This window comes from Euprymna scolopes, chromosome 21, assembly GCF_053919585.1.
Source record: "Euprymna scolopes isolate OS-2025 chromosome 21, ASM5391958v1, whole genome shotgun sequence".
Taxonomy (NCBI): Eukaryota; Metazoa; Mollusca; class Cephalopoda; order Sepiida; family Sepiolidae; genus Euprymna; species Euprymna scolopes.
In genome coordinates, this window is record NC_136502.1 from 49,584,312 (window position 1) to 49,601,133 (window position 16,822).

Consider the following 16,822-nt stretch of genomic DNA (forward strand, 5'->3'; position numbering starts at 1 on the left):
GTTTCTAATTTGTTGTTGTCCCTGCAGTCATAAAACACTCGTCGTGTATCGTGTGGGTGTCCTCGTTCAACCCGTGAACAAGACTCGGTAGAGGGAATATGCGTTTGTAAGTAAAAACCATTTTTTAATCTATAGAAATTTGTTGATGAAGCTAAATATGTCATTTTTTTTTCATTTGAACCTATTTTATAAAATATCCCCTATTATACAAAAACTATCAAATTAAAGCTCACTTAACGCTTGCTTGCCTAAAGCTTTTTTCCTGTATACTTAAATCACACAAAATACATGTTAAAATATTCCTGCATTGTGGGATTGAGTTATGTTTGAAAAAAAAAAGCAAACATTTTAATTGTTCTTATTAGTCGTGATCTGACATTAACTCACGAAGTGATCAATCTCTTACCAGGTTTCCGTCTTTAACTCTTTTCCTCTCTCGCCGTATATATTTTTTTTTAATAAGTATGGGGCTTTACCGCTTATGAAGGGCCGAAGGTCACTCGAGGATAAGCATTAATGAGTGTCAGTTAGCCGGTGATACAAAACTGTGATTATCGGTAATGATGGAACTTGGTTAGAGTGTGTTCATTTAGGAGGATAGCACAGAAGAACTTGAAAACGGTCACGTTATAATCAACTGGGAAGCAGCCCCGCGGTATGGTATTCGCCCCTCCATCCCTCTCTCCCTCTCTCTTTCTCTCTCTCTCTCTCTCTCTTTCTATCTCTCTCTTTCTTTCTCTCTCTCTCACTTTCTCTCTCTTTCTCTTTCTCTCTCTCTTTCTCTCTCCCTCTTTCTCTCTCTCTTTCTCTCTCTCTCTCTCTCTTTCTCTCTACTTTTATCAGTAAGATGCAATAAAAACAGAATATAAAGATTGGAATGATCTATTATAACAAGAGAGGATAACATCATGAACAAAACAATTTAAACCATAGCCGAGTGAAAGAATAGATATATAATGAGTAGAAAGTGACTAATTTGAAATGCTATCTGTTTACTTTTTATATTTAATCCTATTTGCTAACTCATATTTTCTTGATTCAAACAAGGGAATCTGAAGTGAATGGGTGGCCCTACAGGTCAAATATTTTTATAATATATATATATATATATATATATATATATATATATATATATATATATATATTAGCATGGGTACCCGGCGTTGCCCGGGTGTTTGGAGGTATATGCTGAGCCAAAAAAAAACGGTCCATTTTTTTAACTTTAACCCCTATTATGACCCCTTAACATTTATTGTTTTGGGCTCAAATCCAGTTATTAAATTAGATCCCTGTTCAAGGAACCTATATCTAAAATTTCAAGTGTTTAGAACCCAAATTGTTGGAGGAGTTTGGTAGTGTTCTCAACGGTAAAATCGTTGAACTTTGACCCCTTAACAGCCAAATTTCTGGCCGACAACCAATCACATAGATTTTCGCAAATCTCAGTACCCTGTATATCAAATTTCGAGTCTGTAGACTGAAAATTGACAGAGTTATTGCGTAGGAAAATGTACACAGACACACAGACACACAGACAGACAGAGAGACAGACACGCACACAGACACGTTCACTTTTATAGATATACTAGCATGGGTGTCCGGCGTTGCGCGAGTGTTTGGAGGTGTATGTTGAGCAAAAAAAAAAAAAGCGGTCAATATTTTTAGCTTTGACCCCTATTATGACCCCTTAACATTTATTGTTTTGAGCTCAAATCCAGTTATTAAATTAGATCCATGTCCAAGGAACCTATATCTAAAATTTCAAGTGTTTAGACCCCAAATTGTCGGAGGAGTTTGGTAAAGTTCTCAAAGGTCAAATCGTTGAACTTTGACGCCTTAACAGCCAAATATCTGGCCGACAACCAATCACATAGATTTTCGCAAATCTCAGTACTCTGTATATCAAATTTCGAGTCTGTAGACTTAAAATTGACAGAGTTATTGCGTAGGGAAATGTACACAGACAGACACGCAGACAGATACACAGACACGTTCACTTTTATAGATATACTAGCATTTTGGCCCGGCGTTTCCCGGGTGTTTGAAGGTGTATGCTAAGCAAAAATAATACGTCAATTTTTTTTAACTTTGACCCTTATTATGACCCCTTAACATTTTAACATTTATCATTTTGGGCTCAAATCCAGTTATTAAATTAGATCCATGTCCAAGTAACCTATATCTAAAATTTCAAGTGCTTGGACCTCAAATTGTTGGAGGAGTTTTGTAGAGTTCTCAAAGGTCAAATCGTTGAACTTTGACCCCTTAACAGCCAAATTCTGGCCGACAACCAATCACATAGATTTTCGCAAATCTCAGTACCCTGTATATCAAATTTCGAGTCTGTAGACTTAAAATTGACAGAGTTATTGCGTAGGGAAATGTACACAGGCACACAGACAGACAGACAGATAGACACGTATACTTATATATATATATATATATATATATATATATATATATATATATATATATATATATATATATATATATATGTATATATTAAAATTAGATAGCATGAATTCTAGAATAAAAGCAAAATCTATAGCAACTTATGATTTTTCTTTCTGGTGGGATTTATTGCTTGCTGCTCGAGGCGCCCCGATCGGGGAATGCCGACGCAGATGCTCGAGCAATTTTTGCTAGGCATAAGTGCCCCTCCTTTAGGTGAGCTTGCTTGACACTCCATTTTCCCGACCTTGTGTAACATAATCCTGAGATGGGTAGCATTTAAATACATATCCATTTTGAATTGGTATAGTCTCCTTGCGGCTTCGGTTGCTTGGAGACCGGGTAGATGAAGTACCAGACAAGAATCCGCTATTGACAATCAGCCTGACAGGTGCGGGGACAGAAACTGGCCTAATGCTTGTCGGACTGATGTACGCCATCTGGGTATCACACAGGAGGTACACCCTCCCAGGCTATGCCACCCGGCTTTTGGGTGGGGTAAGTTTATTCCTTGTTGCCTGAGAGGCCCCGATCAGGGAATTCTCAGGCAAAAGTGCTCGCTTCTTTAAGGAAGCTTGCTTGACACCCCACTTTCCGGACCTTGTGTCACATAATGCTGAGGAGAGCAACATTTAAATATCTATTTTGAATCTGGAGGCAAGGACGAGTGTCACAGGTAAGAAAGACATTTTTTGATGGCACGAATAGATTAGCCAAATTAATCTGGAGCAAGAAACTAGATCAAATATTCGGAACATTTTTGTTCTTGTGATTAAAGGAGGTGGTGTTTGATGAACACCTTTAACTGTGGTCTTTTAAACACTTAGGTTAATATTCATTTCCTGTCTTTGTGATAACCATCTTTCGTTCCAGCTAGTTCCTTCAATCAAATGGCTTTATGTCTTAGAGCGATTCCAAAGAATTTAAATAATATAAATAATCAATCCTTATCTCCAAAATTCAAAAACATAATAACAGCCCTTTTTTTTAAGTTGAGTTCGTTAATGTTTTATTTGAAATTAATTGTTTTTAATTAATAGGTAAAACAATATCGTATTTCCTTATTTGTTTCAGAAACCGGACAATTCACGTAAAGCTTTGGCTGGGCTTCGGGTTGCTTGCCGTTGCGTTTCTGGTTACGTTTGCGATATATTGCATGATGGGATACGTGACTCATCTCACTCTTCCATTTCTGGACACCTACAAGTTAAACGCTACTTATTGTCGGCCACAAAATTATATTCTCTTCATCAAGGTAAGTACACACGAAACTAGAAGAATCCTATTTCTGGTGATTTCTCTCATTTTGTGTGTTTTTGTGTGTGTTTCTTGCTCATTTTATGCCTCATTGTTGTCATAGTCCAGAAGAAACAAATATCACATGTAGCGTTTTCGGTTCGCCCATCTTCTTTCAAGTTAATATCCCATTTTAACCTCGTACGCCATCTTCTGTCATCTTCTCGCTCGTATCACCTAGAAATTCCTAACTTTAATTTTTTTTAATGCCGCCCGCACTAGGGACTGAACCTTCAACCTCCAGAATAGTGTAAGTTAGAACTGGATTTTTATCACTTAATTTATCACTTACTTTAGTCACGGATTATTGCGTATTTTTTGGATTATTCGGACTACTGTTCTCATCTTGTGAACGTTTGGGTCGATGTAACTTCCTTTAGGGGTGTCTTGACGAACTCAGGAGTCTGCACAAAATTTAGAACGTTGTGAAAATAATACTCAAGTTGAGAACGGTTGTACATAAAAATAATAAAAAAAAACTAATACAAACATCTTAAAGGTTAAAAAATCATCGACTAATTGTTAAAACATCATCGACTAATTGTTAAAACAGGAAAAGAAAAAGATAAAATATTTTAGTAAAACATAATAAATTTATAACTTAAAATATTGCAGCATTAATAATTTATATATAATGTTAAATTTAATTTTTGAAAAAAATTCTTAATCCTGCAATATATATTTTTTACTAGAATATCTTGTATTTTTCTTTTCCAGTTTTAACAACTGGTATTTTACTTTTCTAAGCTTAATCTTAGCCATATTATTTTTCATGCTTGCATTTTTCTATGTAATCCATGATTTTTCCAGGCTTTGCTTTGAAACAATATTTTCTTTTTTGTGTTCAATATTATACGCATTGTCAAAAATCCATAAAAAAATTACCATCTTCTTAAATTGACTAAATAAAAAATCAAATAAAAGACGTAATTAAGTAAATAAACATAAAAAGGGACAAAAACGAGATAAACAGAATTAACAGATGACATCGTAAGCGAAAGATTATCAGTCCTAGCACGGCAAAGAGAGCATCACTTTTGTTAATTCTCTCTAAATAACCCAAATAAGATGGCATGCGAGTGACATTCCCACTATGATTTATGAAGGAGTCGACGAAAAACAGGTCGAAGATTATATCATATAATATATAACCAACAGCCAATCAGAAGAAATCGTCTCTAAAACGTCAATGTTGAAAAAGTTACTACAGTAATCAACAGCCAATCAGAAGAAACCCTCTCCCATGTTCCTTTCACTTATTCTGAAGACTTTTGAACATCAGTAATTTTATTATAACTTTTGTTTTAATGGGCGAAAATGGAATTTTTTATTTCAAAATATAGGTTAGAAGGTGACGTATGAACTGTAAAAGTTGTTTGAAAGTTAGTCGCAAAATGAGTGAGCGGTGAAGCTTTAAAGCAGTTCTAAATTAGTGACACTAACACTTAACCTATAATTCAAACACGGTAGTTTTAATTATATATATATATATATATATATATATATATATATATATATATATATATATTATTATTATTATTATTATACAGATAAATAAGATTTAAAATTAAACTATTTCAAGCTATGAATGAATTTACGCATGCGCAACAATAATAGAAATATGTCTGCAAGTTTAAATGAACGTTTTGCCTTTCAGCTTGCCGACATATTTCTGTACGCGTTATTCTTCCGTCCAAACACAGAGTTTGCTCTTTATAAACCATCCTTAGTATTTAGTATATGATTATTATTTTCTGATAATTTCAGTGTTATGTGACCAGTAGTTAAAGAGTTTATCGGTTTAATATTTTCACACAGGCACACATACAAACACACATACATACATCTACTATTCTATTTATATAGATTAGTGTCTGGCTCTGTTTCACGTTGACAAATGGTACCGATTGCCATCCGATATCCTTTGCCGATATATTCATGCATGAAGAAGCAGGCGGCAATGGGTTGATCTTAAAGTATTACTTATCCATCTTACCTATATGGATATCCACGTTTCTTTAACGTTGATTACGATTCGATCATTGCAGCAGATTAGAATTTAAGCCCCCGCCATCTCAACTGCTAGGACCCTACATCAGGATGTATGTGTTCACTAGATTCTAAACAGGTTAGCAAATGTGATTAGCAGGGATGCAACCTAAGAGTCGTTCGGCCCTCTGCGTGTTTAACTGGATAAGTAGGTTGGTCAGTTTAGCCAGATGAGATCAAAGATAATTGAAAATTCCAACACGATTTTGAAAGCTGATAAGTTAAGTCATGGAATATGCATAGCTAGTGGTTTGTGTAGCAGAATCATGAAGTCGTTCCTACGAACGTTAAAAAGCAAGTGTCTCTAATTGCTACTCTCTCTCTCTCTCTCTCTCTCTCTCTCTCTTTCTATTTCGTTTGAATTCGTTTTCTTCGTCACTTTTAAAGGCAAGTAAATTTCACACGAACTTCTTAACTCAAAGTAACTCAATTCGTTTCTGTTTGCCTGACTTGCACAAGTGTGTAAGGATGTGTGCGCAAGATGGAGGAGGTTTGTATGTGAGTCATTGAGTCCTTACCGCGTTGCCTCTCCGGGTCCAAAGCACGGAGGTCACGGGAAGAGGTTGTTGAATATACGTTATTGATGTCCTTCGGTACTGCAGACGGCTTGAGAATTCTGAAAAAAAAATTGATTTTATTGACCAGGTCTAATAGTTCGCACATGCTTATTACTTTCACATAGACGTGTTACTTTTGGAGTTTAAAAGTCGTTTCAAATTACCACTCATGGTTATACACGCACTAACAAGGTAAACCAACGCACATACATACACAAGTCAACGATGCTAAATATTTGCATGCAAATATGACTATATTCACAATATAAACATATTAACCAATACATTTCTAATCCTTGTAACTAGTAACGTAACTTTCTTTACCAAGCACGTATTTACATTAATGAACGTTTTCATGATTGAAAATAACTTTTATATTTTTATCTCTTGTATAGAAATATTTGTTATAAATTTTCGTTTTTTTTTGTTGTTTTTTTTTCTCAATTCTTCATGAACAAAACTCTGTTCGCGTTTTAGTGTTTGATTTATTTTCATTTTTATATGCATGTTCGTGTATATATATATATATATATATATATATATATATATATATATATATATATATATATATATTTGCTATAAGATAACTTTTGTTGACATTTTTTAATTGTTGTCCGAAATAGACTCTACAAATGCGAAGGGCGCCACTACGTGTATAACCTCCCATAAGATGTGCGGAAGTTTCTCTTTGTTGGAAAGATCTAAATCAAATATATAGTATAATATTGTTGCTGTCGCGATTCTTTCTGTTCTAACTATTGTTCAAGACGTGATTGAGAAGATGAAACGTTGGGATCGTTCGACCCACTGCGTGTTTAGCTCAATAAGTATATCTAGCGATTGAGTCACATTTTGTTTGGTAGTTTCTGAATTTCTGAATTTTTTTTTTGTTTGTTTGTTTTTTTAATTGAATATTCGTGTGATTTAGATTCTTCGGACTACTTTTCTTCACTTATGCTTCACAACGTTTCAGTCGATATAACCTTCAACCTGTTGAACTCGGAAATTTTTATGACTAACTCGAGAATCTGTACGAACTTTCGAACAGAACTCTTTATTTAATCCATGGGTGTAGTATGCTCTCGTTTCGTTAGTCATGACTCGGTATAAGTTTTAAGTAATTCACAATTATATTTTTGATGTCACCCGCACTGGGCATTGAACCGTCAACGCAGTGCGGACTACGCAAAAAATGCAATTACGAATTACATCATACTCCTACCTAGTCATGGTAGACGGAATGAGAGCGTGGGTCTAATAAAGGGTTCCAAAATTCTATGCATATTTTCGAGTTCAACAAGAAACACCCGAAGAACCGCGTTATCGTTGTGAAAATAACACCGAAAATGAGAACAATAGTCCGAAGAGTCCAAATAATACGAATAATCAATCCTCATCTCAAAAATTCAGAACTGTAGAATCGAATGTCTTTTAATTCCTTAATGTCTTCTTTGCGCAGGTGCACAAAACCGGAAGCACTTCGGTGATGAACATTCTCCAACGGTACGGTTTGTCGAAAAATTTGACCTTCATCCTACCCTTGGTAAACAATTACCTCGGTAAGCACACTACCCTTCACCTCTCGCAACGTATCCTAGTCCCACGCGACAACAAAGCCATCAATATACTTTGTAATCACGTCGTGTACAACCGGTCAGCATTTCGTACAGCTCTAAACGGTAGAAGAGTGGTCCGTGAAAGGAATCTAGAAGTGGCCGGGCGGCCTTGCAACCGCAATTTCGTCGCCAAATCCCGGAAAAACGCCAAGGAGAAACGATGCGACTCTCAAATGCACCAAAACCAAAGCAGCATCGATATAAGCGACTATACGCTATTCACAATGATACGTCGACCCTTGAGTCAGGTTATTTCGGCCGTCTATTATTACAAGTTGTTCCCAGGAGTTCCGGCTTCTGATCTGATGGAGGAGATTTTACGCACACCGACCCTCTTCACAAACAATCGAATGTCATTTGATCTTGGCCTGCCTCCGTCTCATTTCCACAACCCGATTAAAGTCCAAGAGTTTATAACCAGCATCGACGCCGACTTTGATCTCGTTTTGCTCATGGAATACTTCGACGAATCGATGGTGCTCCTCCGACGGCATCTGTGCTGGCAGACTGTCGATATTCTGTACATACTAAGAAACACAGGTGAAAGTCGACCTCGAATCAGGGTGAGCAGCGAGCAGCAAGAACGGTTCCGCCAAAAAAGTGCGCCCGCCGATAGCGCGCTTTACGACTACTTCCGCCCGCGTTTCTGGAGTGCCGTGCATGCAGAAGGTCCTGATTTCTTTAGCGAGGTACACCACTATCGGTCGTTACTCTCGCTGGTGCGAGACTATTGTTTTTATATCCAGTATCAGCAGTTTGATCCCGACCCTGTGCGAGGCGATTCTTTTTTGCAGGACGGACGGAACCAAAGCGAATGGGTCGAGCAAAGTAACGATAATCCGTTAAGAATTGCTGCCAGTCGATGGCACGACGAGTTCTCCATCGGAATTGAAGAATGCAACATAATGACAATGAATGAACTTCCATTGGTTGATCATATACGAAAATTACAATATGGCAGACAGACATAATCGATGCGGAAACGTGAAACGATGGTGAATGTGTATCTAAACGTTGGGTTGTGCCACTTTTGTGGGTGAGGGGATACAACAGGTTGATGATCCCGTTCTCGAAAATATTCTCTCTCTCTCTCTCTCTCTCTCTCTCTCTCTCTCTCTCTCTCTCTCTCTCTCTCTCTCTCTCTCTCTTTCTCTTGATTCTATTTATTCCTTATTTGATGGCATATAGGAATGCAAAATGTCTTTTAAAATTTAGGTACTAATGCAAATATTGATTCAGACGTAACTCAGCGTTCCTTCGGCTTTCCCCGGAACATGACGTCAACAGCCGAATAATGCCGAACGTTGCCGATGAAATAATAACAACGATATGTACCCTATGCGCGGTGATTTTCAACTTGACTGCCACAGCGTAATATAAACATCCCCAACCTCCCTATGTTAAGAACAGATTTCGTGGTTGGAGGTGTTTATTTCGAAAACCATTCTTAACATGAGGAGGTTGAGGTGTTTATACTACCTGCGGCAGGTCGTAAAAAATATCTTTCAAAATAATTTGCTTAAAAATTATTAGATACAAAAAAAAACACCTTTTCTTCACACAGTTAATAAAAATTAAAAATTTCAGTAGATTTGTTTTGCTTCTTTTTTTTCCTGTTGATGTTACTACATTTCAAATTTTAGTTTTTCTTTTATGTGGTGTTGCTATTATTTCATCGACAACGCTCGGCATTATCCGGCTGTTGACGTCACTTCCGGGGAAAGCCGAGCGAACGCTGAATTACGTCTGGATCAATATCTGCATGAGTACCAATATTTGTTTTTGTACTTTTTACATGGGTATTGATAATTTGAATTATCTGGATTATTTAGACTACGTTTTCCATCTTACAACGTTTCGGTCGATGTAACATCCGACCTTCTTCGGGGGTATCTTGTCAAACTCTGAAATCTTTCTGTCAAACTCGGAAATCTGCACAGAATTTCGAACGGGGGCCTTTATTTAATCCACGGGGACAGCATGCTCGAATTCTGCCGCCATGACCGGGTAGAAGTCACAAGTAACTCGCAAGAATAACCATCTTCATTCCTTGCTAAATGATCCATTAAGCCAGAATATTGAGCAGCTCTTGGTTGACTTTGATAGCTTTTAATGAAGTTAAATAAGCAACCGTCAACTTTTACATATGCAATAGACTTTTCTATTTATTTTGAATTTTCATCAATGAAGATTTGGAAATTCACAAATATTTTTTTAAGTCGAATTATTGATATAGATTTCAATTAAATAAAATATACTGTAAATCTTTTAATAAGGAATAAATATTTATTTAAACCATAATTATTGAAACAAAGTGTATTTTACTGCATAAAAAACGATTATGGGGAGAAGGGTTAACTATTTTGAATCTTCACCTAAATAATGATTTAATGAAAAAATGTTTAAAATGTTCTTGTATCTGTTTTATAATTTTTTTTAAATAAGAAAAATTAATAACTTTGATAGCACTATTGTAAGAATCATGCTGAAAGCCATTCTTAATATGGGGATGGGGGTTAACTATTCTAAAACTACACTTAACAATGTAAAAAAAATAAGGGAAAATATATGTATGAACAATAAATATTTCTTCAGTTAAATAAAATATACTGTAAATCTTTTAATAAGGAATAAATATTTATTTAGACCATAATTATTGAAACAAAGTATTTTACTGCATAAAAAAACGATTATGGGGAGAAGGGTTAACTATTTTGAACCTTCACCTAAATAGCGATTTAATGAAAAAAAATTTAATGGTCTTGTATCTTTTTTTAATAATTTGTTTTAAAATAAGGAAAAAATCTTTGATACCGCTATTGTAAGAATCATACTGAAAGCCATTCTTAATATGGGGAGAGGGTTTTAACTATTCTGAAACTTCACCTAACAATGTAATAAAAATGGAAAAATTCTTTAGTTAAATAAAATATATTGAAAATCTTTAAATAGGAAATAAATATTTCTTTAAATAAATTAAATCGTAAGTAATGAAACAAAATGTTTTATGTCACATTAAAAAAAATTGTTGTGTCCATTTTTTATAGTATTTAAATATGTATGCCCTGTCAGTGGGCATTAGAAGATGATGAATGCCTGTAAAAGAAGCAAAATAAAACGAACAAAACATAAGTAATAACTATGTAAACAACGTGAAGATATATAAATGTTACAAAATTACTCGATTCGGCATTAAATAAGACGAAAAAGGATTGATATGCCGTAAAACAGAAGCAAAATAGAACAAGACGTAAAATATGTTTGGACTCTGTGATACTCAGTGTATTTGCGAATGGTGACTTTGGTGATTTATTTAATAAAGTCATTCTTGACTTTTGTAACATTTATTTCTAAACATATTTTTTGTTATGTAAGGCTCACTCAAAATTAAATAATAAAAAAAATAAAGTGGCACAGTAAAAAAAAACGAACTCGTAGCGTTAAATGTAAAAAATATATTTATTACTGAATAAAATAGAATAAGCGTTCCGTACTACAGAAGACATCGTTAAAAATGTAAGTAAAATACTATACCATTTAAACTGTGGAACGATACCTTCTATGCATAATTGTCTTTAAAATAATCCGGAAACATAAATAGACAGTTCATATATATATATTTTTGGGGTTTTTGTTGTTGTTGTTGTTGTTCGGAAAGTTTTGGGAAATAAAAGGGTTTAATGATTTTTTAACTAATAAAGATTGAACAATAAAGGGAGATAATTCACATTAATTAATGTTTGCGATGATGATGACGCGTTTCATTAATTAATGTTTGCGATGATAATGACGTGACACCGTACGGACAAGCATATTAATATATAGATAATAATAATAATAATCTACAGAATCCAAATAATAAGTCTTTAAACAAATCTTAAAGAACATAATTTCGACCGTTCCCTTCAGTCTTCCTCGGTATATATATATATATATATATATATATATATATATATATATATATATATACTAATTAGTCGCCCGGCGTTGCCCGGTCGTACAATACGCTTAAACATGATATTTTAATTTATGCGGATTATGTATGTATTATTATAGAATTCTTCATTGATTATTTTATATTACGAGAAATAATTTGTCCGGTGGACTAATTCGTAAAAATATTTTTTTTTTAATAAAAAAAGAAAATAATAATGATAATGTAGTTCATCAAATTCTGTCTGTTTTTGTTTACAATATCACGTCAGCTGATATTCGGGCTTGATCATGAATGCCTTGGAAAAGTCACTTCTGATTAATAATTAGTTTTAAGATATGCAAACGAAGAAATTATTTACGGTGATTTTAAATGGTACCTTTTTCTTTTTATCGTAAATGGAACTTAATAAGAAAAAAATGATGAGGTACACACTGGTTTGAAAAGATCATTCGGTCTGTAGTCGAATGCTCTACCTCTAGATGACATAGCTATATCTCCAGATGATAATAAATCTGTTTTGTTTTGTTTTTGTTTGTTTGTTTGTTTGTTTTTGTCTTTTTTTTTTTTCAGAAGAAATGGTTTGCTAAAATTTTATTATCCCGCTTGGCCGGTGAAAAATATGTCCCTGTAAAAATTATTCTTTTTTTTTGTTTTGTCTATAAGAGAGAAGAACTATTTTTAAGATCGGAATTTTTGAATTTTCGATACTTATCGGATGTATAAAACATATCTAAGAACACTGCTAGACATATAAATTAGCTTTATGTGAAATTTGTAAAAGATAGGCTCAGCCTATCAGCTGGTAATCTATGAGGAAGGAACTCTCTCTCTCTGTCTCTCTCTCTTTCAAACACACACACACACACACACACACATACACACACACACAAAATGGCCGACTTGTAACAAGGTGATGACGGAAATCCTTTTCCCCAAACGAACGCACCAGGTTTATCGTGTACAAATTATCTTTTTGTTGGTAACATCGAATGGAAATTATATCTGACGAGTTGGTGAGAAAGGAGATTTTTATGAAAACATAAAATCATAAAATTGTCATCCCATTAACGAAACGGCTGTAATGTAGAGATTCAGAATCCAGGTCTGATGTGGATTCTTGAAAGCAAACTAATACAGTGATAGCAATAGATTAATTGTCTTACAAGCCAAATAGTTTTCCAACAAATGACTTGAGATTAAAAGTTTTATATAGTTTTACAAGTTGAACTCTTTCCAAGACTATATATATATATATATATATATATATATATATATATATATATATATATATATATATATATATATACAGTTTTGAATAAAATAGGCGGAAGTTTCTCAAGAGCTCTTTCGGCTATCATCTCATCAGGAGAAAATCGATAGCGTACAAAATAATATTATGTCGGAAATAAAGAGTTCTAATGGAGAACTTATTGAATGTGCCAAAAGTATGGGGAAACTAAAATACATTTATTAACGTCTAAAAACGATTAAAATATTGGCACAACGGAGGGGGGGAAACACGAGAAATGATTCAAAGTTCCCCAAAGCATGCATATGTATATATATATATATATATATATATATATATATATATATATATATATATATATATATATATATATACATACATATATATACGCGTAAGCGCGCGTGCATGTGTGTAGCGGAGTAATGTCCTCACTTGTTCATTTCATAAATGAGTGACAATATGGAATTTGTCTTTTTAAGTCCAATAAATTCTTACATTCTCCAGTATATTACTTGTAGATATAAGTTGTTGATTGGGTTCTTTGTTTTTTCATTGTCTTTTGTTTTGTTTTTGTTTTCAATTATTTTTATTTTTTTGGTTTTGTGGGGAAGGTGTATCCTACCGGATTCCAAAATATTCACCCGCTATTTTAGATAGTCCATGTGCCACTTTTAGAACCGAATTTTACTTCGTAATAAGTGATGAATGGTAATATTGCACATCTGCAAAAGCATTGATGATAAATAAACAGAAGACAACACATTACCTTGCGGTTGAAATGACAAACGAAGACAAAAAGACTTACATGACAAATAGAAGACATTTATTTTTTCAGCTCGTGATGAGAATCCAATGCCTGGCTAAGTTGCTACATCTTGTCGTCTTTGTCTCACCGTCGCTTCCTAAGCAGTTCCTGGCCCTGGATATGACCTTAAACTATATCCGATGGTGAAGCCCCAGCTTGCAGGCTTTGGGAAGTATGGAGCCATCCTTTAATTGCTCTTGCTCCCAGGTCCACTCTGACCCGGAGTGGTAGTACCTGTTAGGGTTCTAACTATGGGTTAAATAGAAAGCGATTTGAAAAAAAAATATTCTATTAAAAAATTGTTCTTCAAAATCACTGGATTCGGCATTAAATAACCTGAAAAGGATTGATATGCCGTAAAACAAAAACAACCAACCAACCTAAGGCGTTCCAGCTAACTCTCTACCAGACTAACTTGTCTGTTCTCCGACTCCACTCTCTTTCTCTCTCTCTCTCTCTCTCTCTCTCTCTCTCTCTCTTTCTCTCTCTCTCTCTCTTTCTAACTGAACTATAATCTAACTTAAGTGTATATATTAATTCTATGTGACGTTAACACGCGGCCCAAACATGGGCATCCTATGCACATGGACATTGCACATGCTTCTAACACATGCCCTGGCAACACAAGGACATTCCTTAATTTCATTGTTCTATTATTTTGCTCTGGCGTAACTTTTGTTGTATAGTTATTTCTAACTATAATGGATAATTTCACTGCATTCCTGTAATCGTATCTCTAACTAACAATGTGCATTCGTTTAACTTTTGATAACTGCGTTCAATTCCAGCATTCTCCTTTAATAATAATTCCATTCAACGCTAATTACTTCGTTTCTAACTAAAAACCGGGAGTTGTCTCCTTCAGCATACAACATTCTAAAGTGGCATTTTCCTGGGGGTTGAACATTCACTCCTTAATGCGGCCGATACAAAGAATACAATTGCGGATTGTTTAAGACTTGTACCGAGTCATGGCTGACGGAATGAGAACATGCTACTCCTGTGGATTAAATAAAGGGTTCCGTTTGAAATTCCGTGAGATTCCCCGGTTCAGTAGAAAGATTCCCGAGTTCAACAACGTGCGCCTGGAAACAGTCTAATGTTATATCGACCAAAACGTTATGAGAATAAAAATCAAGATGAGAAACAGTAGTCGGAATAATCCAAATTATCAATCCTCATCTAAAAATTCAGAAATGTCACGTGTATTGTTTAATACGTTGTATGTTGCCAATGGTCGAATACAAAGGTGACTGCAGTATGAATTAAGCGTCTTTCTTTTGCCAGTTACAAAAATCCTTCTCAACTACCGATTACAACGACTGATAACACTGTACCTGAAAACTCAAACTCCTTGGCTTACCATTCATAGACAACATGAATTGGAACAAATACATTAAGGACATTACCAACGGTTGCTACAAAGAAGTGGGCTCTCTCTACCGTGCTAGAAAATTACTCACACTTAAGAGTATCCTTTATCTTTAAAAAGCCACACTTCACATATGCATGGAGTATTGTTCCCAGATCTGGCTGGTGCATCAACAACTAATCTCTCTCTCCCCGTCTCTCTCTCTCTCCTTCTCTCTCTTTCTCTTTCTCTCTCTTAGAAAAGGTCCCAAAATGAGTCTCAAATCTAAAAGGTCCTGCACTATTGGCCAAGCTCTGACTTATGTCCCATCGTTGCATCCCTGTGACTGTTTTACAAGTACTTTAATGGAATATGCTCTGATGAACTCATAGCACTTGTGACCCCTCGACGTACATACTCCCAACTAATGCAACTAGCAGCAAAATTCCAACCCTCCACCCTAGGACTCTTCAGGCTTACGCGCATAAGCCTGAAGAATCTTAGAGTGGATGAAACGCGGAATATTCGGTGTAGCTTAATCGCCATATACATTTTATAACTTACTAACTAGCTCTACCTACGTATTGAGCACTTTTGAAGTAAATACTTAAAGTTTACGCATAAATCTATACTTTCGTATATTAATTTTATGTGAGTAAATTAAGTAGCTATATATATACGTTTTATTTTTTATTACCGTAATTTTCTGTTAAGTTACATTTTTGTTTCGGCTACACGACCTTTTTTTCTGTAAAAGTCTGAGGAAGCTACATGACGGAAAAAAAGGTCGTGTAGCAGAAACAAAAATGTAACTTAACAGAAAATTACGGTAATAACAAATAATAAAAAATAAAACGCATATTTGCTCTACAACAGTATTGAGCACTTTCTTCAGGTTTTTATTAATTACCATTTCTACTATATATATATATGTGTGTGTATATATATATATATATATATATATATATATATATATATATATATATATATATGGAATTTTTATATATCCGTAAAGGATAGAGCAATTACTGGAGGAAATCTTAAGTGGGAGAATTACATGCGTAGCAGAATAAAAAGAAAAGTTAAAAGAAAAAAAAACAATGAAAAACTTAGCCTGATAAATTTATTTCAAAATAATAGGGCCTTTTCAAATGAGAGACCTAGTCGAGGTTTATCGTTCGACTGAAATAATGGTACAAAATCAGAACTGTTTTGTATTTAAGAAGGGTGAGGGGAAATAAGGGGGAGAAATAAGGGGGATCTACAGGTAGGAGGGAAGAGAAAAAAGAGAAAGAGTATATATACAGGGTGAACAGAAAGTCCTTGGACCATTTTTAGTTTTAAAATTAAATATTGTTAAAATCACTTTTTCTCTTTTCGAATAAAGTAACTATTTAGTCTAACTATTGATCTAATTATTTTCAACAAAAATATTAAAATAATTTTGTTGAAACTTTCAGAAAAATGAGCAAACGAGAGGACATAATTCAGCTTCATTGCGCGGGAAGGAC

General features: G+C 34.5%; 1 protein-coding gene across 1 annotated transcript; it reads left to right on the forward strand.

The window, feature by feature from the left end:
* The first annotated feature begins 3,610 nt into the window (after nucleotides 1–3,610).
* LOC145242786 (galactose-3-O-sulfotransferase 2-like) lies at nucleotides 3,611–8,940 on the forward strand. Its single transcript, XM_080105921.1, has 2 exons — nucleotides 3,611–3,706; nucleotides 7,813–8,940. The coding sequence occupies exons 1-2, from the start codon at nucleotides 3,611–3,613 to the stop codon at nucleotides 8,938–8,940; spliced, it is 1,224 nt and encodes a 407-aa protein (XP_079962047.1).
* Nucleotides 8,941–16,822: the final 7,882 nt, after the last annotated feature.